This window comes from Perna viridis, chromosome 1 (genome assembly GCF_037379345.1).
Source record: "Perna viridis isolate PV_CMFRI_1.1 ecotype Kerala chromosome 1, ASM3737934v1, whole genome shotgun sequence".
NCBI lineage: Eukaryota > Metazoa > Mollusca > Bivalvia > Mytilida > Mytilidae > Perna > Perna viridis.
The window spans coordinates 52,165,094-52,193,076 of record NC_142445.1 but is presented as its reverse complement, the minus strand read 5'-3'; the positions used below and the strand labels follow the sequence as shown (position 1 = coordinate 52,193,076).

The 27,983-nt window shown below is 30.8% G+C and overlaps 1 protein-coding gene across 15 annotated transcripts; it reads left to right on the top strand.

The window, feature by feature from the left end:
* Positions 1-29: 29 nt before the first annotated feature.
* Positions 30-27,912, top strand: LOC148629294 (solute carrier family 2, facilitated glucose transporter member 12-like). 15 transcript variants are annotated; one of them, XM_088547567.1, is made up of 17 exons: positions 317-381; positions 9,172-9,222; positions 11,335-11,378; positions 13,328-13,540; positions 14,220-14,336; positions 14,826-14,932; positions 15,687-15,770; positions 16,146-16,249; positions 17,247-17,355; positions 17,568-17,654; positions 18,676-18,762; positions 18,878-18,988; positions 19,597-19,981; positions 21,294-21,416; positions 22,066-22,198; positions 22,912-22,947; positions 24,683-27,912. In XM_088547567.1, coding segments are annotated over exons 1-17 (1,842 nt in total). In that variant the 5' UTR covers positions 317-331; the 3' UTR covers positions 24,684-27,912. The 15 variants fall into 15 exon arrangements, with proteins under 15 accessions (XP_088403673.1, XP_088403705.1, XP_088403700.1 ...); XM_088547535.1 differs by having other exon boundaries at positions 14,787-14,932; XM_088547579.1 differs by lacking the exons at positions 317-381; positions 11,335-11,378 and adding an exon at positions 31-100.
* Positions 27,913-27,983: the final 71 nt, after the last annotated feature.

Genomic DNA, 27,983 nt, shown 5'->3' with positions numbered 1-27,983 from the left:
AACATTTCTTCTTTCATTAAGGTATTGTTGCAAAATAAATTGGTACATCCAAGGACCAGAAAACCTTAGCTGTATATACATAATTTTGTTTTCAATGCAGGTATTATAACTTACACGTACGTCATACCAGTAACATAATATATACATATATATTTCGTCAATCTCATTAGTGATGTCATGTTCACTAATTTGCATATCATTAAGTGTCAAATTGGTTGACAAATAAACAATTTACAATTTCATGATTAAGAGTTTTAATGGCAGTGTAGGGGACAAGAGAATATTTCAGTTATCTTAAAAAATAAAAAAAAGTCATGATGATTTAAAGTTGATGCTCCATGCCACCCAATGGATTTTTTCCCAACCAAAACCAAATCGCAGGTAAGTGATGACATTAGTCATCACAAAGAACTCTCCTGACGGGGTCCTGTACAATTTTTATAGTTCTGGTTTGATTTTTGTGTGTTTATAAAGCATAATGTGTGGTGCTTTATAGTCTTGAAACTTTTTAAAACTTTGTCTATACTGTAAATAAAGGCAACAACAAAATTACCTAACACTAATTCGATCCATCATTAAGTCAAGTCCAAAACAAATCTGACAAAATAGATATTTTACCACCAGAGCAGCTGGTACAGCAATGGCCCTGACTAAGTACAGCCCACTACAGGCATTTAAAATGAAATGGTGGGTTAAATCGAGGTTTTAAAACTTGCTAAACCTACCAGGGGCTCTCTCTTCCATTGCGGCATGAATATACTGGTGGTGATATAATAAATTTGCATGCATTGCCTTATAATCGGTAAATCAGCGGTTACATTAACACAAAGAACATCTTACAAAAAAAACAATCATTACTTATTATTTTAGAAGAAACTTAGACTTTTCCAGCCGAGGACTGATATACAATTGTATTAAAAAGAATTTTGTTAGAGACCTTAAGAGACGCATTTCCTCATAATCCTGATTCAGGAGCCTATAATTTAGATATTTATGGTGTTCAAGGCAATCAGAGTAGTTTAGTAGTGGAGTACTGAAATCAAACATAGCTTGCAAGAAAACCTCTAGCATTTCTGGAATCATAGGCACTTGTTTCTATCAATGATGGGGCTTTAAATTAGGTTCTTTTATTGATCTTCCTTGATCTTCCATGGGCATTGTTGCAATGTTCTAGTCATCTTTGGATCATTCCATTCATAATGAGTTGCATGTCATATTCCATGTCTGTGTAGCTCACTTCAGGCAACAATACAACTGTCACACTGTTTTTTTCACAGGTTCATTCATGTTAATTAAATCCAAACAGAATGGCAAGTCATGAAATTTGTTTTTCATTTATCATATCTACAAATATTTAATCACATGTGTGTAAATAGCAAGCTGTTGTGGAATTTATTCCCCTTTTCATTGATATAAATAAATGTTTAATAACATTTTGATAAATATTTATCAACATGTTCATAAATGATTTATTGATATCAATAAATGGATGAATTAATAACACGTTGATAAATCATTTTTCAATGTCAATGAATTTAACAAATTATTAACATGTTAAAAAATATTTATTAACAAATTATTAAATGTTGTTCCAGAAGACTAGCACAACGAGCAATATCCAATAAAATATGCAATTACAAACGCTTTTCTGACCGTGATTAAACCACCTTTTGTGGCACTCTCTTTATCAACACATTAATAATTCATCAATTTATTGATATCAATAAAGGATTTACTAACATGTTAATAAATACGTTAATTAAATTAATAAATGTATTAATTAAATGGTTGATAAATCACACATATATTGATAATATAAGGAAGGTGAAACCTTAAACGCTCACATGGAAACATATGAATCCAAAACACTGAAGTCCTTCATGATTTTTGTCAGCCCTGTTATTAGTACCTTCCAAAATTGTAAAATTTGTTATGATACAGTTTTATTGTCCTCATCCATTCTCCTTTTGTCATGGTCTGAAATATGTGTGGCTCGAAATGTCAGGTTTTGGTAAGAAACTGTGGGATGTCATGGTCCAAAATGTGTTTGGGTCAAATTGTCCAGTATTGGTAAGCTAATTGTATCATTTGCGAATTGTCCAGTATTGATAAGCTTATTATATAATTTTTGTAAACATTTATAGTGCCATGTTTAAACCATCCCTATCTTGGAAATATATAGATTCAATTTGAATTTAATCATCAAAGCTAGCTAATGTTTCCTAGACTGGTGTGGTTGCAATTGCATTTCCCAAGTTTACGAGAATAAAGCTGCCATAATGCTATTTTTTAATTTCCCAATTTTACATGCACAAACTGGATATTGATGGTTTTTCTGACTGTAAGTTTATTTAACCTAGTTGATAATACAACCATTAACGCTTCCTTGGAGAGTTATTAATAATCAATTATTAACATTTTGACAATTAATTATTTACATGTTGATAATTAATTATTAAAATGTTGATAATTAATTATTAACATGTTGATAAGTATTTATTAACATGTTGATATTTCATGTATTAATGTCAATATTTATTTATTAATGTGTGAACAAATATGTCATATTCATTGATATCAATAAAATATTAATTTATTGAAATCAATAATTAGTCCTTGATATCAATAATTTATTTGTTTAAACCAATAAATGATTTATTTATATTAATAAATGATATATTTATATCAATAAATAGAAAATAAATTCACAATGGCTTGACATGTATATGCATAACTCAATCTGTCAATTGCTGATACAATAAATGGGGGATTTAATAACATTTTAATGAATATTTATAAACAGGTTATTAAATCATGTTCCAATGGTTATGCATGCTGGTATATATCTAAAAGTAGAAATATTGTGTATTTTGGTACCAGAAAAATGATATAACATGAATATTGTTGACTCTTGGGTTATGATGTCCAACAAACTTCCAATTTCCATCAAAATTATATATCTTCAGTTCTGATTTGTGATTGTCACAACAGATGACAACCAAATTATTACTTAGTCAGATTTTAACATCATTGCATTTGTTCAATAGTTAATATCTATGATAGACATTGATAATAAACAGTAAACCAGAATGTTTAGTTTACACTTGATTCAATGTGAAACATTTTATATAAGGTATATCAGTTCCCATTATTTTAAAGAAAATGATGATGTACAAATTTCTTTTTGTCCAAGATTCCACTACCTACACTATCTTTACCAAAATGTTGAATAATTTGTCTTTTTATTGATATCAATAAATGACTTGTCAACATGTGAATAAATATTTAATGAACTGTTAATAAATTGTCCAATATATAGATATCAGTAATTAATTGATTAATTCCCTCGTGGTTGTTGACAATTATACAAAACTCTTCTCTGAAACTACTTGACCAATTAGAACCAAACTTGGTATGAATGTTCCTTGTGGTATCCTGCATAGAACTCGTGTGAGGATTTTTGAACTTGAAAACCATGGCCACCATTACTAAAACTAGAACATAAGGGTCAGACAGTAGTTTTTCACATATATCACCAAAATTGTTAGGTTAAGCTAATTTTTGACATGTGTTTAGACCAATTGAAACCAAACTTGGTATCAATGTTCCCTGGGATATCCTGCATAGAACTGATGTCAGGATTTTTTATCTGTCGAAAAACGTGGCCACCATTACTAAAAATAGAACATAGCGGTCAGACAGTAGTTTATCACATATATCTCCAAAACCATTAGATTTAGCTAAATTCTGACATATGGTGAAAGTATTTAGCATGATGAGATCTATCTGTGGTCAAATTTTCGTTTTAATCAATTGTGGTCTCACTAACCACTTCTAACGTTTCCATTACTTCACATGTTAAACAAGTTATTTTCAGTGTTTCATTGTGAATTCCGGGGACAAATGACACTTTAAAATTGCATACCATTGCGAAGCTTGGAAAAAAAGGCTTTCAAAATTGTTATTCTAATGGTATGATGACCCTAGAAATTTTTCACAAAATTTACTTGAATAAAAAATACTGAAAATCAACATTTTTACCTTTTCTGCTAACTGACAGCATGGAGGCAAATTACTGACACATGTAAACAATATTCGTATGCTTTTGTAGTAACTTACAATTATGATTTTGAAGTACACATTCTCAGTTTTATTTTGACTACTTTTGATCAGAATACACATAAATAATGCACTTACAATGCATATTTTTAGGTTCAGTGTGTTTTTGGTACTACATAAGGGGGAGTGTGGCCATTTGACCTGGAAGTGGTTAGTCAGACCTTAAAAACACCTTTTTTATGTTTTTCTTTTTTTATATTTTATATCTTTTGAAAGCTTGTGGTATTGTGAGTCTAATAAGACCAAAACTATCAAAATCAGACATGGGACTACAAAGAAATGATCATTTTTATATTACGCTCTTCAGTGATATTTTCCCTAAATTACTAGAAAAATGACAATTTTGTTTAACTTGTCACACCAAATTGATATCTATGATAATTCAAGAAGTTGTAATAGTAAATATCATTTATCATTATGGAAAAAGGACAGATTTCAACAATTAATATCATGCCTATTTCATCACTGTGTGAGTTTCAGTCTGTGCTGTACGACCATTTGAGTACTTTGAATTTCTCGGGCAGTGACGTTAGGTATTTCAGGAATGACGTCAAGTTATGAGTCAGTGTTACTAAGTTACTAATAAAAATCTTGTTGCTAAGTTGTTTTTTACAATATCTTGTACAATGCACCTCTTAAACTATAGCCAGATTACCAATATGACTAGACCGATATTATATGAAAATGGAAATAATGACCAGGAAAGGCAATTTTCATCAAATTATGCATTTCTCTGAAATATGCCATAATTTACTTATGGTCTCACTAACCACTTCTAACATTTCCATTACTTTACATGTTAAACAATTAATTTTCAATGTTTCATTGTGAAATCCCAGGACAAAAGACACCTTAAAGTTGTATACCATTGTGAAGCTTGGAAAAGAAGGCTTTCAAAATCATTATTCTAATGGTATGATGACCCTAGAAATTCTTCACAAAATTTACTTGAATAAAAAATACTGAAAACCAACATTTTTACCTTTTCTGCTTACTGACAGCATGGAGACAAATTACTGACACATGTAAACAATATTCATACTTCATATTATAATACAATATATTCATATTACTTTTGTAGTAAATTACAATTATGATTTTAAAGTACACATTCTCAGTTTTATTTTGACTACTTTTGTTCAGAATACACACAAATAATGCACTTACAATGCATATTTCTAGGTTCAGTGTTTTTTAGGTACTACATAGTTGGGGTGGTGGCCATTTGACCCGGAAGTGATTAGTGAGACCTATGCCATGTTGGAGTTATTGCCCTTTTTTGAAATTTTTTTGCTATTTTTAATGTTATTTCTTTTAAAATCTTCTCCTCTGACACTACTTGATCAATTGGAACCAAACTTGATATGAATGCTCCTTGGGGTATTCTGCATAGAACTTTTTTGGGTATTTATGATCTGTCGAAAAACATGGCCGCCATTACTAGAAATAAAACATAGTAGTCAGACAGGAATTTTTCGCATATATTTCCAAAACCATTAGGTTTAGCCAAATTTTGACAGTAATAAAAGTGTTCAGCATGATAAGATCTATCTATGGTCAAATTTTCATTTTAATCCATTAAGCCATGTTGGAGTTATTGCTCTTTTTCAACATTTTTTTGCAATTTTTAATGTTATTTCTTGCAAAAATCTTTTCCTCTGACACTACCTGATCAATTGGAACCAAACTTGGTATGAATGCTCCTTGGTATATCCTGCATAGAATTGATGTTAAGATATTTGATTCGTCGAAAAATATCTCCACTGGTACTAAAAATAGAACATAGCGGATCAGACAGTAGTTTTTTGCATATATCTCCAAAACCATTAGGTTTAGCCAAATCCTTTTTATTGTTAAAATGATCCTTATTATAAGGCGTACAAAAGTTTCTTGGGATAAAAGTTGTCAGACGACTCCTTGTAAGAGTTATTGCCCATGAAAGATGAATAATGATGTGTTTTTTGTTTTTATTTTGTTTTTTTTACAGTCAATAACTTGAAAACTATGATAGATAGAAAACAAACTTTATGATAAGTCCTACAAAAGTCTTCTTGAGTCAAAATTATTGGACAACTTCTTGTTAAATTTATTGCCCTTGAAATGCAAAATTGAACCAGGTGAGTGATTCAGGCTCCTGGGAGCCTCTTGTTCCTTTTGTAGATATTTCAAAAATAAATTGTCAAAATCTTTATTTTGAGAGACTCACCCATTTGGGTTGCACCAACTTAAGTCTTTCTTTACATATAAGTTAACAAATACATTACTCAAAATTTACATATGTTAGCAGTATTCTAGGATTTTTCAAATTGTTAGCTTTCCACATGAAAACTCTAAATGAAGACTAACTTTCCCACACTTGAAGTTTGCTTTCTAAACTTAAAAAATTCTTTCAGAAATTCAAGTTTTCTACATGCCAAAGTGAAAGTGGAGTATAATACATAACTTTCCCTCACCAAAATTGCATTTGCCATTGGTGACAGAATTTCTGAAAAAAAAAGGGATTACAATCCTGTCATTGGTCATTGGTTTACTATGTTATTTAATCTAAAGCCAATCTACACTTAAGGAGATGCAAATTAGTGACATCACTAATTAGATTGGTGGACTCTCCTATAGAAAGAGGATGGTATACTTATCTAGTCTTCGAAATCAGAGAGAAAATGTACTTAATGCAAATCTCATTGAAGGATGATAAGTATTTATGTTTATTTTCCTTCTCTAGAAGATGTGCCAAAGCAATATATTTAAGAATTGTTTTTAATTTTTGATCAAGTTATAACTATTTTGGAGTGGTTTACCCCAAGTATTACTTGTTCCAAAATTAAAAAAAAAACATTATAATGTAACTGGTTAGTTTCCTATAAAAAATGTGTACTTATTGAAATTAGTGAAGAGAGACACTGTGCATACATGCAATATATAAATTTACATTGAATTTAAGTACTAATAATATATCTTTGTACAATAATTGAAGAGTCCTAGTTTAGCCTACTGATTAAACACATCTGACATAATTTTAAATACTATATTTTCAATGGTTTTATCAATAAATATCAGTAAAAAATAAATCGTATCTCTAAAAATGCAATATTTAAAAATAAAAACACTATTATGACAGTTTCCTTCGTCTGGGGCACCTGCTCATTAGCAGTGTTGGAGAAGATTCATTTGTCAAGATCTTATTTCGCCCATCATACACATCATATGTTCCATAGTACAGTAGACTAGGCAATATCTACATTTTACAATAAATGAATACAAACAATACAATTAAAGTACCTCAATACCAGATCCTTAAATTTGTTTTTCTATTTTTCCACTTCTGTCCAATTTAGGCTCCCATTATTATTTTTATGAATAATTCATATTGTTCTGTATGGGAATTGTGATGGATTACATATGTAACAAAGTATAGGTTCCTGTTTTATCACAACATAGGCAACATAATTTCTCTCCATAAATGTAAGTGGTATGAGACAGGTGCTACCTTAAGTTCTTAATTTTTAAAATGAATCAATTTTATATTGATTTTCACAGTTATGACATTGTAAAGTCATTGGAAAGGTCCTTGCTTGTTAATGCTGACTAATTGCAGATATTTCGTACATATTAGGAAGAACATTAGATAGTTGACTGTGTACTAGACTGACATTCTCAATTGGATTGTTTTCATGCTACCATATGGAAGCAATGCCCCTCAGGTAGGAATATCACCTCAATCAGACACATATTTTGAACCAAAGCCAACTAGTTATCATTCTAACTCAAAAGCATTGATTTTCATTTTTAAAGTCTTTAGTATTGTTCAGTTGAGGATTGAAATGATGACCTTCAGTTCTATTTGTGATCATGTACCACTATACCACCAAGGCAGTCTGTTTTGTTGATAAAAAACCCGAATTCATTTGGATTAAAACCAAAGTTGCAGATGTACATGTACAATGGCATTACTTAATAACCAATTTATGAATGTTTCATTGTCTGAATAAAGCTGAAATATTGCTGCTCGGACGATAAACCCCAACAAACAAACAAACAAATGAATGTTTCATAAAAATCAATGAAACTCTTTTGAATTGAATAAGTTGTGCAAAGTGGGTACTCTGCAATTAATCATAGGGAATCATATATGAAAACCTAAAATGCTGCTGGATCAAAAGTTGGATGCAAAGTGGAATGACATACTGTAAGTGTTCCCTGAAAGTTTCCTATAAATTCATCAAGTGGTTTAGCAGTAGTTGGAATACAAAAATTGAATGAATTACAGATGGAAGTATGGTTGTAGGGACACCCTGATCACTAAATACTCCCTGCAGTGCTTAAAGGAGGGGAAGTAAGGGTATAATATTTATAAATTTGACCCAAAAATGAATACCTCTACCAAATATTTTGTAAACACAGTTTTCTTAGCAACTACTCATCACAGCAGGTAGAAATTTGTACACATTCTTCCTGTAGGTATGTCATATGGTGGGAATCATTTTTGAAAAAATTCGACAACAACTTCCTATTTACTGAGGTCTTTGTTTATTTTCCTTATATCATGATTGAAAGGGGGGTATATCACAAGCGAGCCATCGCTCACAGATTTCTTCTTTGGTATGTGGAGTTTCATAAGACTCTGTGACAAAAATGACCCCTAAAATGACAGTCATGCAGTTGTGTTCATGATGCTACCATTATTTTGAATTCTCGTATGACTGCAAAAAGACTCAAAACCGAAAGTCTGATAAACCATCTTTTAAAATTATGGGTTGCATGTGCAAAATGTCTCATATATATTGATTTGATTAAATCCCATTTTAATTATTGATCCAATTATAATATCATGCATTTGTCATGATTCTGTTGTATTTTTCAGTTAAACAAAGTTTTGTCAGACATTCATTTTTGTATATATGTAACTTTTATCATGAAAATTAATACAAACGGTCCTTTTAGATTTACCAATTATGCTGTTTGATGTTTCAGACTGTGTAGTGTGAAATAAGACATCAGTATAGTGCTACATCATGTCTGAACATATTTCATCATTATTTATATCCTTTTCAGAAATGTAGTCTGTTCAAAGAACATAAACAGTAATGTCAGAAGAGGGCCAAGGTAAGTAAGATTGGTCTCAAAACTTAAATATTATCTTTACGAACACTACATTTGTAGCACCTGTTAAATTTCTTTCTTTTTAAATGTACATTTACATTGCACTTACCGCAATACAATGCCATTTAGTCCATGTAGAAATTTGTGTATGTGACTGTTTGTTGTAAGGAAATTGAAATTTCTTTACAAATTTTAATTATCATTTAAATTATGATTTTTTTTTTGTGGAGGTTATTGGTTCTATTTTTGTCATTTAAATGATCTGCGCTCATTACTTACCAGTTATCACAAGTATCTTTATACTTTACTTACTAGTTATCACAAGTATACTTTACTGACAATAAACTTTTGATCATTGTATACAGCATTGTTCATCACAAACATTATTGAAATTCATATAAAACTACATGGTAAATTGCTTGTTTTTTTACTGAAAATCTTTCATATTAAGTTGTTTAATGGATAAAAAAGTCTTTCTGTCTTTTTAGCAGATATTTAATGTGACATCTTTATCTCATTCGAAATACAATGTTCTGCTTTTTTATTGTTACCTAAGAACGTGGTACAGTAAATTATTACTCTTTAAAAATTTGGTGATTTATTTATATCTGTTGATATGAACTCTCTTTCAATTTTTTATTAATTCCTGATTTTATGCTTTCAAATTATTGCATATTATTAATGCAAAAATTTTTGTTAGTGGTCTATCATGTCAGTTCCTTTCCTTCCATATCATGTATTTAGATTGATGCATATTTTGGCGGCATGTTTTTTTGGGGGATGCAGTCTAACTGAGCTGTGCTCTCAATTACTGTTAGCATTTCATATATGTTCATGTTAAGTATAAAAGTTGAGCTTTCAGGGGATAGTCAGACACAGCTCTTTGTTTTATTATGCTAGTTTTAGGGAATTTGACACATAGCAAGAGTTGCTAAGTAATTACTTTTCTAAGGAACAGACTTATTATAGATAAGTTGCTCAACCTGCAGAAAAATTTTCTATTCCAGAATGCCATCCTAGATGTTTTAATTGTGCGTATTTTATTGTTTTATAAGATTTGTCAATTCCTGATTTTGATGTTTCATGGTTTAATGAGTTTTTAACAGTTAATAATTTTTTAATTGCATATTTAACCCAAGCAAACAAAACTTTGGGCTATATAGGAATCTTACTGGCTCTTTGCCGTTCCCCTGTCCATGTTTCTTTGAAGAAGAACTCCTCAACAGCTTAAGAGATTTTGATGAAATATTGTAGGAAGGATGGGTATCATATTTTGAGTTGGATCTTGAACACAACTATTGTTTGGGGACTCCAAAGGGAAATAATCCAACTTAACATGTTTAAACCTTGTAAGCACAGCTTAAGGGATTTTGAAGAAATTTTATAGTAAGTTTTGGTATCGTATGTAGTTGGCATGAAGGAATGAAATTATTGTCAGACGACTCCTAATAGAGATATTCTAACATTTAACTTGATTTGTGAAGCAGGGGTATTCTCTTTGTGAGCTTACTCACAGTAAATGTAGTTATTTCTTTACATCTTTTTAATGAATATACCCCAACTCAATGATTGGGTTGTGTATTGGAATCATTTTGTCCATACATCTGTCTTTCCAAATTTCTCAATTATTTCTGCTCCAAATGGAAGAATTAATTTCAAATTGGGTGTGTGGCTTTATGTAGATGGGGCTTTGTAAGTGATTTGGCTGTCCAATTTCAACTTCCTGTTTTGACGGAATTTGCCATTTTTCACTATATGGAGTGATAGAGGTCATTTTTTGTTACAAAAATCTCGGCACTTTATGGATTGATTGATTTCAAATTTGGTTTGTGGCTTTATATAGATGGGGCATACATTGCAAGTAATTTTGGATAACGTCTCATATCAACTTCCTGAACAAGTGCGTCAAAACATTTCAATTGATTTAATACTTTTTGGTGCAATGTTTGTTATCAAAAGTTCCATTTTTTATTGTTTTAAGATTTTGAACTTTTAACTTTAAAAAATAGGGGGGTAGGTATTAGATAAGCTGTAGCACAGTTGTCAATTTTCTGTTAGAATAACATTAGTAATGAGAATGACCCTTATCTTAGTATCTTTTATGTAATATTTCAGTTTGGTTCACTGGTATGTGTGGTCTAAAATTGTTGCATTTACAGGTGATTTTCTACATGCTTTGGGAAAGGATTTATCTCTATGCATGTTGATCCATATACATAAAAACCTCTTTGCTGCAGTAGTTTAAAGTAAGAGAGAATTACTGGTATGCATGTTAGAAGGTTATTTAGTATAAAAATTTCCAAATTATTCCTTTGTATGCAAGATCATGCATGCTTTAAGAGTTATTAACCCATAGAACCACATTGATGTTCTGTGATAACCTGCTAGGTTACAGAATATAGAATTGTATACATGTATATGTCACTAGCAAGGATGTCAAAGGAATGCAAAATAGCTGGTGAAATTGAGTAAATACATTATTTATCCTTCAAAAGATTTATAGAGATAGTTGGCTTCACAGGCAAGACTTGCCTTCTGATGAAACTCTCAGACTATTGTTGTGTTCTTTTCCTTGTAGGATGAAAAAGCACAATTCTTATCTAAAAATCTTTAAAATTGTTATGTGCCGGTGTTATATATTCTTTATACTGAATTTTATTTTATCCAGAAAAAGCTAGTATTAACCTAAATTGCATGTGACTACATATTTGTGATAAATGCTGTATCACTATGCTAAACTGTTTTTGAATGTCATTGGTCTAGTGGACAAAATTCTTAATTTCAAGTTAAAATACTGTGAAGAATTATAATCTTGTCATGTGGATATAAGTTGTATAGATAATATATTTTGTTTCTAGAGTAATCTTGTACATTTTATTTATGCAGCAGCCTTTGTCTTTCCTTGTAGTTGTAAAATTCATTTAAAAGAAAGCCCTATAGATATTAATAAATTGATGCAGCATATTTCATTATATAGCATTACATGACTCTATTACATGTAACATTGGATAAAAATAATACTTATAGTATAATATTAATTTTCTTCAATGTTAAAATGAATGTTACAACATCTTACCTTTTCAGATTTAAATCTTAAAATATCCTCTAGTGTTCAGACATTTCCTGTATAGATACATTGATTTATTTTACTGGTTTGGGGTAAGGTTGGTTTAATCAATTTATAAATTAAAAGCATTTTTTACCTGATACAAATACAAAATAAACAAAATGAAGAAGATTTGTTATTATTTTATGGTGAACGGGGATGAGATCTTGGGAATGAAATACAGCCTTATTGATTTACCTCAGGGAAAGGACTAATATATGGAAAGATTTATATCTTCCTATTTGTACCTGTATTAGTTTGACAACCCATTTATAGTTCTTATTGGAGAATATGATTTGATAAAACTTTTGTTTATTAAAACAAGGATGAATGGCAAGCAGGACGAAGGTAATATTTAGTTTTGATAAATAGCTATGATATTCTTTTGTTTTACATCAATGTATGTAGCATGATTTTAGCTTGTATTTACCTTTCAGCAATATCCAGATATTTAAATTTAACAAGAGCATTTAAAAGTACAATTAACATGAGTTATTGTGTATAACCTTGTTTTTTAACATACCCAGTACTCTTTCAACAAATGTGACTTAAATAAATATATTACATTGATGTCTTCTTTGTTAATCTTTGTTATTTTTACATTTATATTTTAATTGATAGTTATTTATTTCACCCTTACAAGTCAAAACCTTTTAGAATTCCAGTTGGTACATGCACCAATATATGAATATGTTAATTGATCTTGGGCAAATTATCAATTTAGAAAAAGGATGCTCTTTATTAAGTGTACATGATTCATACCATTCATTAACAAAAAATTGAAACAAATATTAAGAATGTCTTATTTTGGTATCATTAAGATGATTCCATTTTAAATTTTGTTTTTACTGCTTAAATTACCCCATTTTTTCCCATTCTTTAGTTCTCAGTTTGATTTTTGTGGTAATGGTATACAGGTAATGAAATATGAAGTTTTAGATTGAAATATGGCTGATTCTCTCAATGTCTGGAAGTTTCATCTAAATTGTGGTATATTTCCAGAGCTGTTGCTGACAGACTACTGTCTACAGCAGAGAGAGGCATCTGAAAGTGATGATTCTGTGGTTCGCTTCACACCTATCCAATTGGAGACTTCACCTCTAACCAAACTTATTGTAGACCAGAAGAAGACTTCTTCACCATGTGGGTCTCTCTATGTATTTGCTGCCTCTGTGATGGCATCTCTTGGTGGAATCCTGTTTGGTTATGACATAGGTATGATCTTTGTTGAAATATCTACTTGCTAACCTGACTGTATTTTTTTTGTATTTAGTATTGTTCAGTCAAGTTCAGTGAAAGAATTGGAAATTGCAATTGACAACACAAAGACGTAATGGACTCATGTGGGCTTTTATTTATAAATATTTCTCTAAAAATTTGAATTTCTTAACTAATTTTACTCGCACTTCAAGTAATTTCAACCAGTATGTGTAGCTTAAAATGGTATCCTATTAAAGATAATACAGGGAAAAAAAACATTCATACTGGTAAGAAAAAATTACAACTGCTGGATCTGTGCCATGGGGAACAATTTTGATGAGAAAAAGATAAATACAATTTAAATCACTATTTATAATCAGTCATGAATCTTAAAGATTACTACTTGATAATGATAATTAACTACTTGACCATTTAATATGATGTTCCTTTTATCCAAAATAAAAATAATAAATTTTATCCAAGCTTTATAATTGTACCTACAGTGATGGAAACTTTCGATTGTCCCTTACTTGATTTACATATATGCATATATAGAAGTTTGGGATTTTATTTCTAATCACAAGCTTTCTATGGCCTGACAATCTTATTATTTTGGTAGGGGGTTAATCAGTTTAATAGTTAACTGAAATTATTAACTATGTTTCCATGGTTATGATGTTTTCCTATTGTCTAGGTATAATATCGGGAGCAGTATTACAACTGAAGTCCAAATTCTGTCTCACCTGTTTTGACCAGGAGTTAGTTGTCAGTTCTATGCTCTTTGGTGCTCTACTGGGATCATGTTTTGGAGGTAACTTATAGTGGCTAATTCTGTAAATATTGGGCTCATTTTTTGGAGGTAACTTATAGTGATTAATTATGTTAATTATCATACTGTCTGAACTTTTTTTTCTTTTTCTATTGAATTTGTTTCTTGTTAAATTTAAATAAAAGTTGTTAGCATTATTGGACAAAGTTTGGTTTTTGATTAGTTTTCCTTTAGGACATAAAACTACTAACTTTATTTCATTCCCCCCCTTAACAAGTGAGTGGTATACTAGTAGTAAAATCACATTGTCTGTCCATCTGTTCATCCTTATTTAGTCACAAAAATCTCAGCTCCCAGTTATTAATTTCAGCTTTATATAGATGGGACATGTGTTGTAAGTGATTTTGGTTGCTGTTTGGTATAAACTTCCTGTCAAGTGGGGGTTTACCTAGCAGAACAACACATGCATTTCATGATTTGTTTTTTTTTCAGATTTGATAGAATTAATTATTGTTGTATTGGTATCCTTAGGTATTATAGTGGATAGATTTGGACGAAGGCTGACCATTATCGTCAATGCTGCTGTGTTTACTATTGGTGCATTGTTAGCTGCTGGTGCTCCTTCTTTTAAAGTAGTGGTAAGCTTTGCTTTAGATGGGACTTATGTTTATGTTATGAACTTATAGTGGATAGCAAAATTAAAATGTTGAAACAGTGTTTATCACCTGACAGAAACAAGGATAAAAGATGAAAATGAAAGAAAAAATGGGTAAAAGAGAAATGATAAGCATATTAGTAAAGAAGGCAGTATTAGATAATGTGATTTGAATTGTGGAGAATATTGCTAAGACAAAAATCATTGATGATCCACTGTACTAACAGATGTTACTGTTAGTTATCAATTTATAATGAATGGTAATTGGTTGACTTGTTGATTAATGATTATTTTTATCAATAACTAGCATTTGAAATATTTTGTACATAGTATTCATTGAATTGTAAGGAGTGTACGGACCCCCACCATAAATGTTTTACTAAATCAATAGAGAATCAGTTTTACCTGTGTTCTTGTCTCAATAGGTAAATTGATTAAAATTCAATAAAAAATCTTACAACATGTAATATATCACGTACATTAACCACAACAAGTTCAAAGTTACAAAATTTTACCCAAGGAGAAAGAGTTGATGTCATGGTACTGTGACAAATGACAACAATATGACATAGTTTATTTTGTAAAGAAAATGAGCAACGTATAGTTAAAATTTGTGCTACCTTAACAAGATTAGTAATAATATTTGAGGATACACTTAAGAAAACAGTCATTACTGAAAATTTTTTATACAAATTAACATTTTACTGTCCAAGAAGACATTTTATATTTTGTTTTAGGTTGCTGGAAGAGTAGTACTTGGATTTGCTGTGTCACTGTCAGCCATTGCAGAATGTATTTACATATCAGAAATAGCCCCTGCTGTAAGAATACTTATGGTTATACCCCTATATACTAAGTTTAAGAGTTAATGGGAATCCTTTTGTTCATTTGTCTGTCTGTCTGTCTCTCTCTTAGTAAGCTCGAGTAATCTTAAACCATATACATGTATTAGGTCTCTGTTACTGGAACATCTTTGAATATTGAACATTTTTGTAGTACCACTGTGAAAGATATTGTACAGTCATTGTCTCTAAAAGCAAATAATGACATAAGAATTTAAAAATATTGTGTGATTGTTTTGAGATTTTGAAGTGTTGTAATACTTGGCCTACATATTCACCAGGTTACATATTTGGTAGTCATTTATTTTAAAAATAATGTGGTTTAATGAATTGCTTCTCTTTGGTTTATTTCAGAAAAGTAGAGGACTATTAGTATCTTTGAATGAGTTGGGCATTACTGTAGGCTTGCTCATAGCTTATCTTATAAACTATGCCTGTATAGATATAGAAAATGGATGGTAAGATGATTGAATGCAGATTTTTCTCTTCAGTGTATAAATTATTTTTATCAAACTTATGCAATATATAAAATATGTATAATTTAAAATGTGAGATGTCACATAATAAAGCTATATTTTCTACAATCTAAGCCTTTACATGCTTATTTATAAATGAGTACTTCCCATAAATCTTGGTAAATCATTATATGTATTAGAATAATTGCAGGAAAAGATTGCTTATACTTGTACCTGCTCCTGGTCTACATTTATTGGATTATAGACAAGAAGGGGCAATAAAGGCTCTTATTGGCCTAAAATACAACTGAAAATTAATAAAGTGTTGAAAGATTATATTTTGAATTTGATGACTTGAATCCATAACAAATGAGAAAACATAAAGACTTCTTATAATTCTTGTATTGAAGGGACAAAAGAATTGCTAGAAATGTACCTAATTTTAGATGTTCTGTCAATTTTGTACCTTATTGTCACTTAACGGTCATAATTTCAGCAAGGAAATGGTGTTGTGCACTGGGAAAAAAACTTCATATTATGTGAATAGATTCATTATTACACAGTGTATCTTATGTGGAAATATAAAGTTGTTTCTTGGGTGTAGACATAGTTTTCTGGATGTTAATATATCAGAAAAGAACATAAAATTTACTATTCTCAACAGTTTTTGTTAAATGACTTATTACTGTGGCACAATAAGACATCATTACAATGATGTTATGCCACAAAATATTCTGTTTTTTAATGTTTATATGTTTTATTATGTTATGAACAATATTTTGTTATTACAACAAAATCGATAATTATGGGCAATATGTGTAGTTTATTACCCCTACACCTTTCTATTTGATAGAGACTTGGTCTTTCTAATTTTTTCTGGCCTTCCACAATTCAATACTAATAGTACCATATACCATGTATTTACCTTATACAAAGTAAGTTAATTGTAAATGTTATGGTCTTCATCACTGGTAACAAGACGTTATAATTAACATTACAGGAGGTATATGTTTGGGATATCCATTATACCAGCATTAATACAGGGTATTGGAATGGTATTCTTACCTGCTAGTCCAAGATTTCTTATGTTACACAAACAAGAGGCTAGAGTAAGTATATACATGTAGATGAAAATTGTATTACACCAAACATGTAGAGTTCATGTTTGATTATAAACGAACTTGATTTTTATTTCAAAAGGATCATGCTAAAAATGAGAATTAAATTTTTAAACATCTTTGTTCAATAGCATGTGTGAAACTTACATTTTAGGAAGTAATGGACAATACCCTATTTTTATGATCTTATATTTCTTTTCTAGGCAGAAAATGTATTGTCAAAATTAAGAGGAGGGGCTGATGTAGAAAAGGAGATAGATTCTATCAGAAGCTCTATTTATCATGAAAAGGTTTGTACAGAATAATATAGAGTTGTACTGTAAGATGATTGATTAATAAATGTTTATACGTAGTCATATCAAGAGTGAGGTATATATCCCATCCGTTTACATAACGTGAAAAGAGCCAGAAATTAACCTGACCCAAAGCATCAGGGCTTACTTAGCATCTAGTACATCTACAATGGGCCTCAACAGGACTACTTGTTTCTTCTGTGTGTATCTATTGTTGTTTCATGGAAACTTCCCCAGTTCTCTTAAACATGTTGAGTATTTCTTTCTTAGTAATATTTAAGCCACATACAGTCAGACATTTATTAATACATGTACCTAAAAATTCTAACATTGTATAATCAACACTCCAACTTAAAACATACATTGTACATAACAAAGTAATTCATAACATATACCAAACAATTACTGTTCATTACATAACTTGCTAAATACCTTGCTGTATCAAACTTAATTAGGCTTCTTGGGGACATGAAACTTAGGTGACTTGTTTCTTTCTATTGGTTTATACTTTTTATTTTCATTAATTTCTGACTGCATTTTCAGGTAAAGGGACTTTACTATACAAAAAAGGGTGATTTCCTATTTTTTTGCACTGTCAGCAATATTCCTGAAACTTGTGAAAGTTGTTAATTTCTATTGTTATAAGCTCTCTTTTGATTTTTATAAATTATGGAGTAAATGGAATTTGTTCATAAAAAGGAAAAATTTTACAATTTTTTGACTATAATCATGAAAACACAATTTTCATGAAAATTTGGTTAATTTTATTGCTGTATGTCCCCTTCTAATATTTATAAATCTCCAATTTTACCTTTTCTAGTTATAGGACTTTATTCAAGTAAAAATGAGGCAATTTCCTGTTTTTAAAACATTATTCTAGTTAGTAAATCAATTTGCAAAGTTTATGGAGATCACAACCAAACTGATTTTGTTATCTCACAATAAAACTCCTAAAAACTTGTTGCCAGCTGACCTGGAATTAAGAATTATGTTCCTATTATTTTGTTATCCATTTCAGAATACCCATTGTTGTGATATGTTCAAAAGGTCTAACAATATGATTGGCAGGCTATTTATTGGTGCTGGACTTGTATTCTTTCAGCAGGTAGGCAGATTGCATTTTTTAATTATTTTCAAAAAAATTAAAGCATATAATATAGAATTGCTTAAATACACTGTACAACCTTTTTCCTCCTTTATCTGTTTATACCTTGTTTCAGTTTACTGGTCAACCCAATGTATTGTATTATGCCTCTACAATATTAGAAGCTGTTGGTTTTCATACAGACTCAGCTGCAACTTTAGCCACAGTCGGACTGGGGATTGTCAAGGTAATGTCTAGCTTTGTGGTATAGCTTTTGACACCTGTATAACAAAAACAAAACAAGTGATGTGATGCCTATTCTGTTTAAATCAATACCAAATCTAAAAACAAGCTTTGTACTTGTAGATGACACAAGTTATTATTCTACTACTGTTAAAGTACTTTAATTTGTGGATACCAATTTTTGTGGATTAGGGAAGAAACACAAGTGTTTGGATTTTTGAATTCATGGTTTTGGGGTTTTCAGTGTATACAACAATGGGAATCTCATTTTTGTTGGAAACCAAATTTCGTGGTTTCGCCTACCCACAAAAACCATGAAAATTGGTACCCCATGAACAATAGTTCTTTCACAGTATATAAAAAGATAATAAAAACATGATAAACTTTAAAAACATAGCAAATACCACGAACAGCTAATATACCTTGATTATGAAAGAAATACGGCTGAAAATTTAAGCACCAATCCATTTAAAATTCAGAAACTGCTACTGGTAGAAATAAATCATGGTGAAGAAAAACTAAACGAGTAAACAATGCTTTTTCAATCTACATACACCATATTTATATGTACAGGTAACTATAGTAACTCTACCTATGATTTTTGTATTATAGGTTATAATGACAGTGATTGCCTTGTTGTGTGTAGATAAATGGGGGAGGAGGAAGTTTTTATTGGTTGGCGCAGTTCTTATGTGTCTTTCATTATTCATCCTTGGACTTGTTACTCATTATGACTCTGGAGAGTCCATAACTGATCCCTGTGAGGAGGAGATGTATTGTGTCAACACTACTAGTGTATCTGTGATGCTTCAATCATCTGTTTCATCACCAAACATCCAATCTACCATATCAACTACAACAGTGATGACAAACTATACACAAACAAACCAAACTACAACAACATCCATAACATTACATGGTGCTGGTTTAGGAAAAGCCATGGCATTCACTGCCCTCCTTACTTTTGTAGCTGCTTATGGGTTTAGTTTTGGGCCAGGTAAATATATGGCATTCACTGCCCTCCTTATTTGTGTAGCTGCTTATGGGTTCAGTTTTGGGCCAGGTAAATACATGGCATTCACTGCCCTCCTTACTTGTGTAACTGCTTATGGGTTCAGTTTTGGGCCAGGTAAATACATGGCATTCACTGCCCTCCATACTTGTGTTGCTGCCTATAGGTTCAGTTTTTGACCATGTAAATACATGACATTCACTTCCCTTCTTTCTTTAGTTTCTACCTAATGGTTCAGTTTTTGGCTAGGTAAATATGTGGTATTCTTTCACCTTCCTGCTTCATAGACTACCTGTGGGTTCAGCTGGGCCAGATGAATATCAAGAAGTAAAATTATATTATTTCAAATGTATTTTATTATCTAATGACAGATTTTTATTCATTTAATTTTATTAATAAATGTTTTTACTTTTAATGTGGAAAAAAACAAATAAAGAATATAAAAATTTTGTATCTCAATACACTTAAGACATACGTAGACTAAAATATAAATTATTAATTTTTGCGGTGTACTAAATTTTGCTGTTTTTGCGGTTGCCTCAAGAACGCAAAAAATTAGTACCTGTGAAATTTATATTTACATTACCAAGTCCTTTGACTGTTGTAATCGTGGTTTCCACAATTTTGAATAGAAATATCATTTTGTGTAAGGGTCGTATCATTCAATGCAATTAAGTATGAATTTATACTAAGTCTATAATAAAAAGGTATACGGTAAAAGCATGTGGGTTATAATTTGTAAATTCATGATCTTGTTTACATAATAATTTGTATCAATGGCCATAGAATACTTGTCACATCAAAAAACAAAAGTTAATAAAAAGTTAATCTGTAAACATCCCGTTAAAGTGTCAATAGTTAATCCCTACAATTAGCTATGGCTTGTGCATGGAAGTGAGTTCTTTTTAGTTTTAGACGAATATATACACTATTAGATTAAAATTGCCATAGGAAACTATATACATGGACTTGTCAATTTGTTAATGTCGTATTAATGGCTGTCGTTAATTTATTGAAATATTAACTGTAAAATAACTGATCAGAAGAGGAATCACACACTGCCCACACTATTGAAAAACTTTATTTTCTTCAACCTTGAAAATTAATACCCACAAACATGTTGACTTCTCAGAACTTACGAAAATTAGTTGCTGTGAGAATTAATACGTTTACAGTAGGTAAAAATAAAACCCACTTAAACACAGCTAGAGGGATTTATCGAGTTAGCTTATTATCATAATGTGCTTCACTGTGATGTTAGTTATTTCATTACTTGACAAAGTATATTGTTTTACAGTTAGTTGGTTAGTTCTGAGTGAGATATTTCCTGTTGCTATAAAAGGTCGGGCCATAGCTTTTACCACCATATTAAACTGGGGGACCAATCTTATTGTTTCTTCTGTCTTCCTTGATATGATTGGTAAGTACATGTACTTCATCCTTTTAACATCTACTGAGATTTTTTGTTATAAGTACTGCCTTTATGTTCTTGGTAAACAGAGTAATTTAAAAAAAAAAATAAACTCAGAATTATCCTTATGTGATAGTTCTCCTATTTTTAAATTACAATTGAAAGAGAACTTTTTCATAGACATGCAAGAATTTTACAGAAATTTAAGGTGTTAATGGCTTCAGAATGAACAGAATTGATTTTTGTCTTACATTATGTATTATGTATGTTTTTACCTCAAATAGATAAGAAAAAGAATCTGCTCAAGCACCTGATGGCTAAAATTAAGAAATAAATCCAGTACCTCCATTTTATCATCGTTTTACCCTGGATTGGCCATTTATGTCATATTGTTTTACCCCAAGCGATAGCAAGGTTTAAATAACAACATAAATGGCCAGCCTGTGGTGAATCAATGATAAAATAAAGTTTCCATGTCTGTTTCGATTCTAAAAGGACTAGTTTCTTCATATTTTTTAATAGATGCAGCCTACGAGTTGCATGAAATGTTGGTCAGGTGTTTATCACTTTTTCACCATTGCAGTGATTTAAAGAGCTTTGAAGCACGTCATATTAGAACTTCAAACTGGTACCAATAATATACTTGTTCTATTTTCAGAGAGTTTTGGTGTATCAGGAACATTTTTTTTCTTCAGTGTAGTATGTGTCCTATCAGTGATATTTATATTTACTATGATACCTGAAACTAAAGGCAAGTCATTGGAACAGATTTCTGAAGAAATGAGCAAAAGGTATAATCTTATATTATCTTTAGGTATCGAAGTTACTTTCTTGTTGTAATGTAGCCAGAAAAATTAACACCACTTTTTAGAGTGCTTGCTGTGAATGGCTATATTAATCTGCGCTTTTTGGGTCTTTAATATTTTGGGACTTGCATACATGTTTTATATTGAAACCACCTTGTCTGTCTGTGCTTTTTGGGCCTTTAATATTTTGGGACTCGCATACATGTTTTATATTGAAACCACCTTGTCTGTCTGTGCTTTTTGTGTCTTTAATATTTTATATTGATTTCTATAGTGTAGACAGCTTATAAAACAAGCAACACTTCTAGTAATAGAGGACTCATTTTTATATTTCAAATTGAAATTTTCCTGAAACCTATAAGGCTTCACTTACTGGTAATGGTCTTCAATTTCCAATTTTATATATTTTTTACATGAATCAGGATCTTCAGATATGTTTTTTGTAAGTTATTTACTTACTGCCAATTATGCCCAATGACATGTGGGATGGCAACAAAGGTATGTCACTTCTGCCAGTTCTTGGCCATCTTCTGTAAGCTTCCAAGTAAATGGGTTCAGTTTGCTCATTTGGGACTCTACATATCTGCCCACTTTCAATCTCTTTTTATGTGGTATACTACTAGGTTTTGAATTGAAAAAGAAGCAACTGTACCTTTAATAATGAAAAGAATGAGTTTATATTTATGTTATATTTTCAGTGTTATATGTTGTTCTGTGTGTCAGTGTTGTTCATGGTAAGACAGAGTTAGATCCCTAGACAAGAAAATCTAAGTAAAGTAAATAACATCAATTTGGCTTAAATGAATTAGATATACATCTGTTTTCAACTGGGCACAATATCTTACTGAATATTTGCTGTAATATTTCTTAGTAGAACATATTTTCATATACATATCAACAGTGTGTATTACAAATTTTACTAATTACAACTTTGATGAAGTTATTTTCATTTTTTCTGAAGGTGATAGTAAAGATTTGGAGAAAAATACATGTATTTGATTTAAAATGCGCAATGAATTTACAGATGTCTATCTTTAATTAGATTTCTTGTCATTGCATGCATTACCTGTACTTATGATAATCCATGGTTTTATAATACATGTACATTAATAAATAACACTAACAGATGTATCATCAAGTATGTATGGTAATAAATATTGATAGTAATTGACTAGTAAACTTTGGGACATTTTTTACCTTTGTCACAAATAGTGAAAGCAGGTCTAGTAGCCCCATGTCTGTCTGTCTGTCTGTCTGTCCATCACATCACACTAAGGGGTAAATTCTTTGTGGAATATGTAACTCACAAAGATTTAAACCATTATTATTCCAACCTTTCGCTGTATTTAAATATATATTGAAGATGTGCCTTCCTATGATGAACAATGACAATTTTTCCCTACATTTTTAATATGTTGATATGGACCACTATATTATATGGATGACACATACTTTCTGTAATTTGTAACTCAATAAATATTAAACTTTGCTCTGAGATGTGCATACCTATTGTGGATGAATTTGATAATTGTTTAAAATGAATGTTATGTGTTGGACTTTTTCAGCTGTATTTACTATCATTGGTAAATACTTTGTGTAAAACTCCAACTATAGTTTTTAAACTTTGTATTGTGTTTGTGCGTATATTCAAGCTGTGGGCTGACAAACATATGATTGTGACGCTGGTCCAGATATACTATCTTTTTTGTTATATTTCCATTGATTGCACTGGGTCTTTCATCAGCTTTAATTTCATAGTGTAGACGTTTTGGTGAAATGTATTGTTGGAAGGGATATAATTATTCTTAGAAAACATATTCGTACATTTAGCTGCAGGACAGCATGATACAAAAACCTATACTAGTATTGCTTCTCTTTAGATGTATATACCAACAATTTATTAATGACACTTGATTTAATTGGGATATGAAGTGTTATTCATGTAATGCTTGTAAGCTTGCGTTATAGAAAATACATATCTGGAAATTATGTGTTGGTTCCATTATAAAATAGTGTAACTTGATTGTAAGAATAGCATTTTAAACTTTAACCACTGATTTTTTTACAAACACCAGTGTCTGAAAATTCCAAGCTCATTCTACAGCCTTTTCAGAAAAGGCAAGAATTTTGCAATCAGGATAAAGTGAGTGATTTTATGTTATCTGATCGTTTAATCATGTTTGATTAAAATAATATCCTAGAATTTTGAAAGGCCTATATAGCTAGGTAGTAAACAAATATCTGTTGTGAGGAGCTTGGAATTTTTATAGTTACTGAAGCAAGACTTGTTTTGCTATGACAAAAACTGATAAAAGATATTGACCTTTTTTCATCACTGTTTCATTTTGTAACAATGAAATGTATAATTAATTGGATTCTATTTGATATAGAAAAATGATATTTTGGTGGTATAATTTGTAATATACATGTACAGGAATTTCTCTAAAGTTTCGATTCTCTTTATTTCAGATCTTTGGTGTCTGGTTTCAAGGCTAGATGTTTCCGCTGCTTCAATTGTTGTGACCAAGGCTACACAATTAAAGCAATACATAAAACTAGACGTAGACAGTCAGATTCCTCTTACAATGACGATCATACTATATAAACTTGATACAATTCATATAATCATCAGTCTGCCAAAAGAAGTATTTTGGTTTGTACAACATGCCAGAGATGTATTCTGGTTTGTACAACATGCCAGAGATGTCTTCTGGGTTGTACAACTTGCCAAAGAAGTGTTATGGGTTGTACAATGTGCCAGAGATGTCTTCTGGGTTGTACAGTTTGCCAGAGAAGTGTTTTGGGTGGTACAACATACCAGAGATGTCTTCTGGGTGGTACAACATGTCAGAGATGTCTTCTGGGTTGTACAACTTGCCAAAGAAGTGTTTTGGGTTGTACAACATGCCAGAGATGTCTTCTGGGAGGTACAACATGTCAGAGATGTCTTCTGGGTGGTACAACATGCCAGAGATGTCTTCTGGGTTGTACAACTTGCCAAAGAAGTGTTTTGAGTTGAACAACATGCAAAGAAGTGTTTTGGGTTGTACAACATGCCAGAGATGTCTTCTGGGTGGTACAACATGCCAAAGAAGTGTTTTGGGATGTACAACATGCCAGAGATGTCTTCTGGGTGGTACAACATGCTAAAGAAGTGTTTTGGGTTGTACAACATGCCAGAGATGTCTTTTGGGTGGTACAACATGCCAGAGATGTCTTCTGGTTTGTACAACATGTCAGAGATGTCTTCTGGTTTGTACATGTCAGAGATGTCTTTTGGGTGGTACAACATGCCAGAGATGTCTTTAGGGTTGTTATTTGACATGGTTTATTTGGTAATATATTACTTCTTCAAAAGGAAGATTTTTTTTGTTAACCAACTTTTTGTCATGCATTTTTTTGCATAATTGATGGGAAATCTGAGATGTTTAAGTGGTAAGTTTATGATTAAGTTTTGATCAGTCAATTTCTGCAAACTTTTACTCAACCTTCAAAACCAAACATGCAGTAATTATCATTGTAATAAGTTGTTATTATAGTAATGGTATCTCCTCAGTAGGTCAAGTAAACTTAAATGGTAGATTTTCATCCCATGTTCACAAAAAATGTGGGGCAGGTTGGGAGGATTTTATTTTGTATATACTATTCCTTACCAGATATTTGCTAGCCTAATTTTAGCAATTTGAAGTATAGATATGTTCTAAATCTATAGCCACATCAGTTTTAGAGAAGAAACCTCATTTAAGTCACCAAGAAATGAAAGATTTGTGTGTTAATGTACCTCAATACTTAAAACTGACATGAAAAAAATTCTGATATTGAAATTCCTGCCCCATTTTTTGGTCAAATTGTAAGGGGCGAAAGGGGATGAAAATCTAATTGTTTTATTTGGTCTCTCTGTAAAGTTTATTGTTGCTGTATGGAGATTGTTGATTAAAAACCAATATATATGATTATGTTTATTTAACTGCTATACAGACTTGTACATGTACATGTATGTGTTCCTATAAAAACAGTTTACATATTTTTATTATCATTTCTGTGCAATGTTACTATATTGTATACTTTTGTTTTTGACATATCTACAGAAATCCAACATATATTACTGATACAACTTTTTTTTGAAATTTTCTTTACATTATGTTTATCTTCTTTTTATCATGCATTTTGTTTTTGATAGAACGTTTTGGTATAATGATATAGTGCTGCTGTTGTCACCAAGGATAGTGTTATTGTAGTAGTCTGTAGACATTCAGGAATAATTAACTTGAGTATAAGAAAATTGATCTCTTTAAAATTGTACCACAAAAGTAAAGAGGGGTGGATTTTGGAGATTGTGACTTTGACTGTTCAGGGATTTAGAAGCCAAAAAGGACCAGAAACAAACATTTTCTTGATATCTAGACAATAACTTAAGTAAAAGTGTATTAATCTTCAAGTTATTGTACCACAAGGTGCCATATTATATAGGGAAGCTGTTGACTTCAACCATTCAGATATTAGGGGTCATTTTGATTCTGTTCAAAATCTTATCCTTTGTGAAACTTTTGCACCTTTAAAAAAGCTCCTGTATTGAGCTTGAATTTCATACTATCCCTAACTGTTAAGGGTTGGACCTATGCAGTATATCAAGCTGAGTCATACAAGACATTTTGTAATTAGAATATTTTTTGGGCATTTTTATTGTACATTTAAGGGGGTTACTTTTAAAAAAAGGCATTAAAAAAGCTCCTGTATCGAGCTTGAATTCCATACTGTCCTTAAATGTTCAGGGTTTGACCTGTGTGGGTGAGTCCTTCGAAGTGTTTTTTATAATTAGAACATTTTTTCGTGCATTTTAATTTGTATATTTAAGGGGGTTACATCAAAAATAAAATAGGCATTACTGAACAAGGGTAGATTTGATTAACTGAGAATATCTAATATTTAGTAATCTATGATCAATATAAGTGCTGGAATGTCCGTCCATAGCCATGATTAGGTCTTACTCATAGTTTATTTTTTATAAGTTAGAAAATTATATGTATATTGAAGATGGTCATTATTGATTCTGTTGGTTATTAAATATAAAACCAACTTAACAGTATACTTTTACAAATAGTATTACACCTCTAAAAAGTCAGTACAAAAGGACTATCTTCTCTATTTGTTACTTGTATAATCAGTTCCTCTATAGCTTTAGATAATCTTATTTTCTGTGCAATACTCTTGATTGGCTGTTCTAGCATTGATAGCAAAGGTGGAGGGATGGTAGATATACTTGTCTTTGTAAAATGATAAATAGTCATACAAGGTGTTTACTTTTAGTTAGGATTTAATCCTTCCCGTCTATGAACTGTAGAACAGCTGATATATTTTTTCTTTACTTGATTTCTTCAAATTTATATGAACCAGTAGTAATTCACAGACAAATGATTTATTCTAATTTCATGTAATTTATCCCAAAGCAAGTTGATATTTATTTTATATCTTGAGAATATCACCTGGTTAAAAGGTTGTCTGTTGATCAGAATAACAGTGAATAGAATATATCTTATGCTGTTTTCTTTTTGGAGAATAGTTTTTTTTTTTGCTTTATTAGCATAACTCCTTGTGATTTTCAACCGTGTCAGATTAGGCCTGCATTCTATTGTGTAAATTGTTGTGATATAAAATATATACTAATGTTATGTATTGTTACTGAAGTTTTTGGATTGATATAGCTTGTGTTTATTGAGCCTGATACAACTCTCCAAACTCATAACCTTGCCTATACAGGCAAATTTTCTTC

What these genes read in the sequence shown, in the direction of transcription:
- LOC148629294 (XM_088547507.1), top strand. Translation starts at nt 332, where the DNA reads ATGCTCCATGCCACCCAATGGATTTTTTCCCAACCAAAACCAAATCGC. An exon ending in ACTGGGATCATGTTTTGGAG is followed by an intron (nt 14,337 to 14,786) that starts GTAACTTATAGT and finishes TTTTTTTTTCAG; the next exon opens with ATTTGATAGAATTAATTATT. An exon ending in TATCAGAAATAGCCCCTGCT is followed by an intron (nt 15,771 to 16,145) that starts GTAAGAATACTT and finishes GGTTTATTTCAG; the next exon opens with AAAAGTAGAGGACTATTAGT.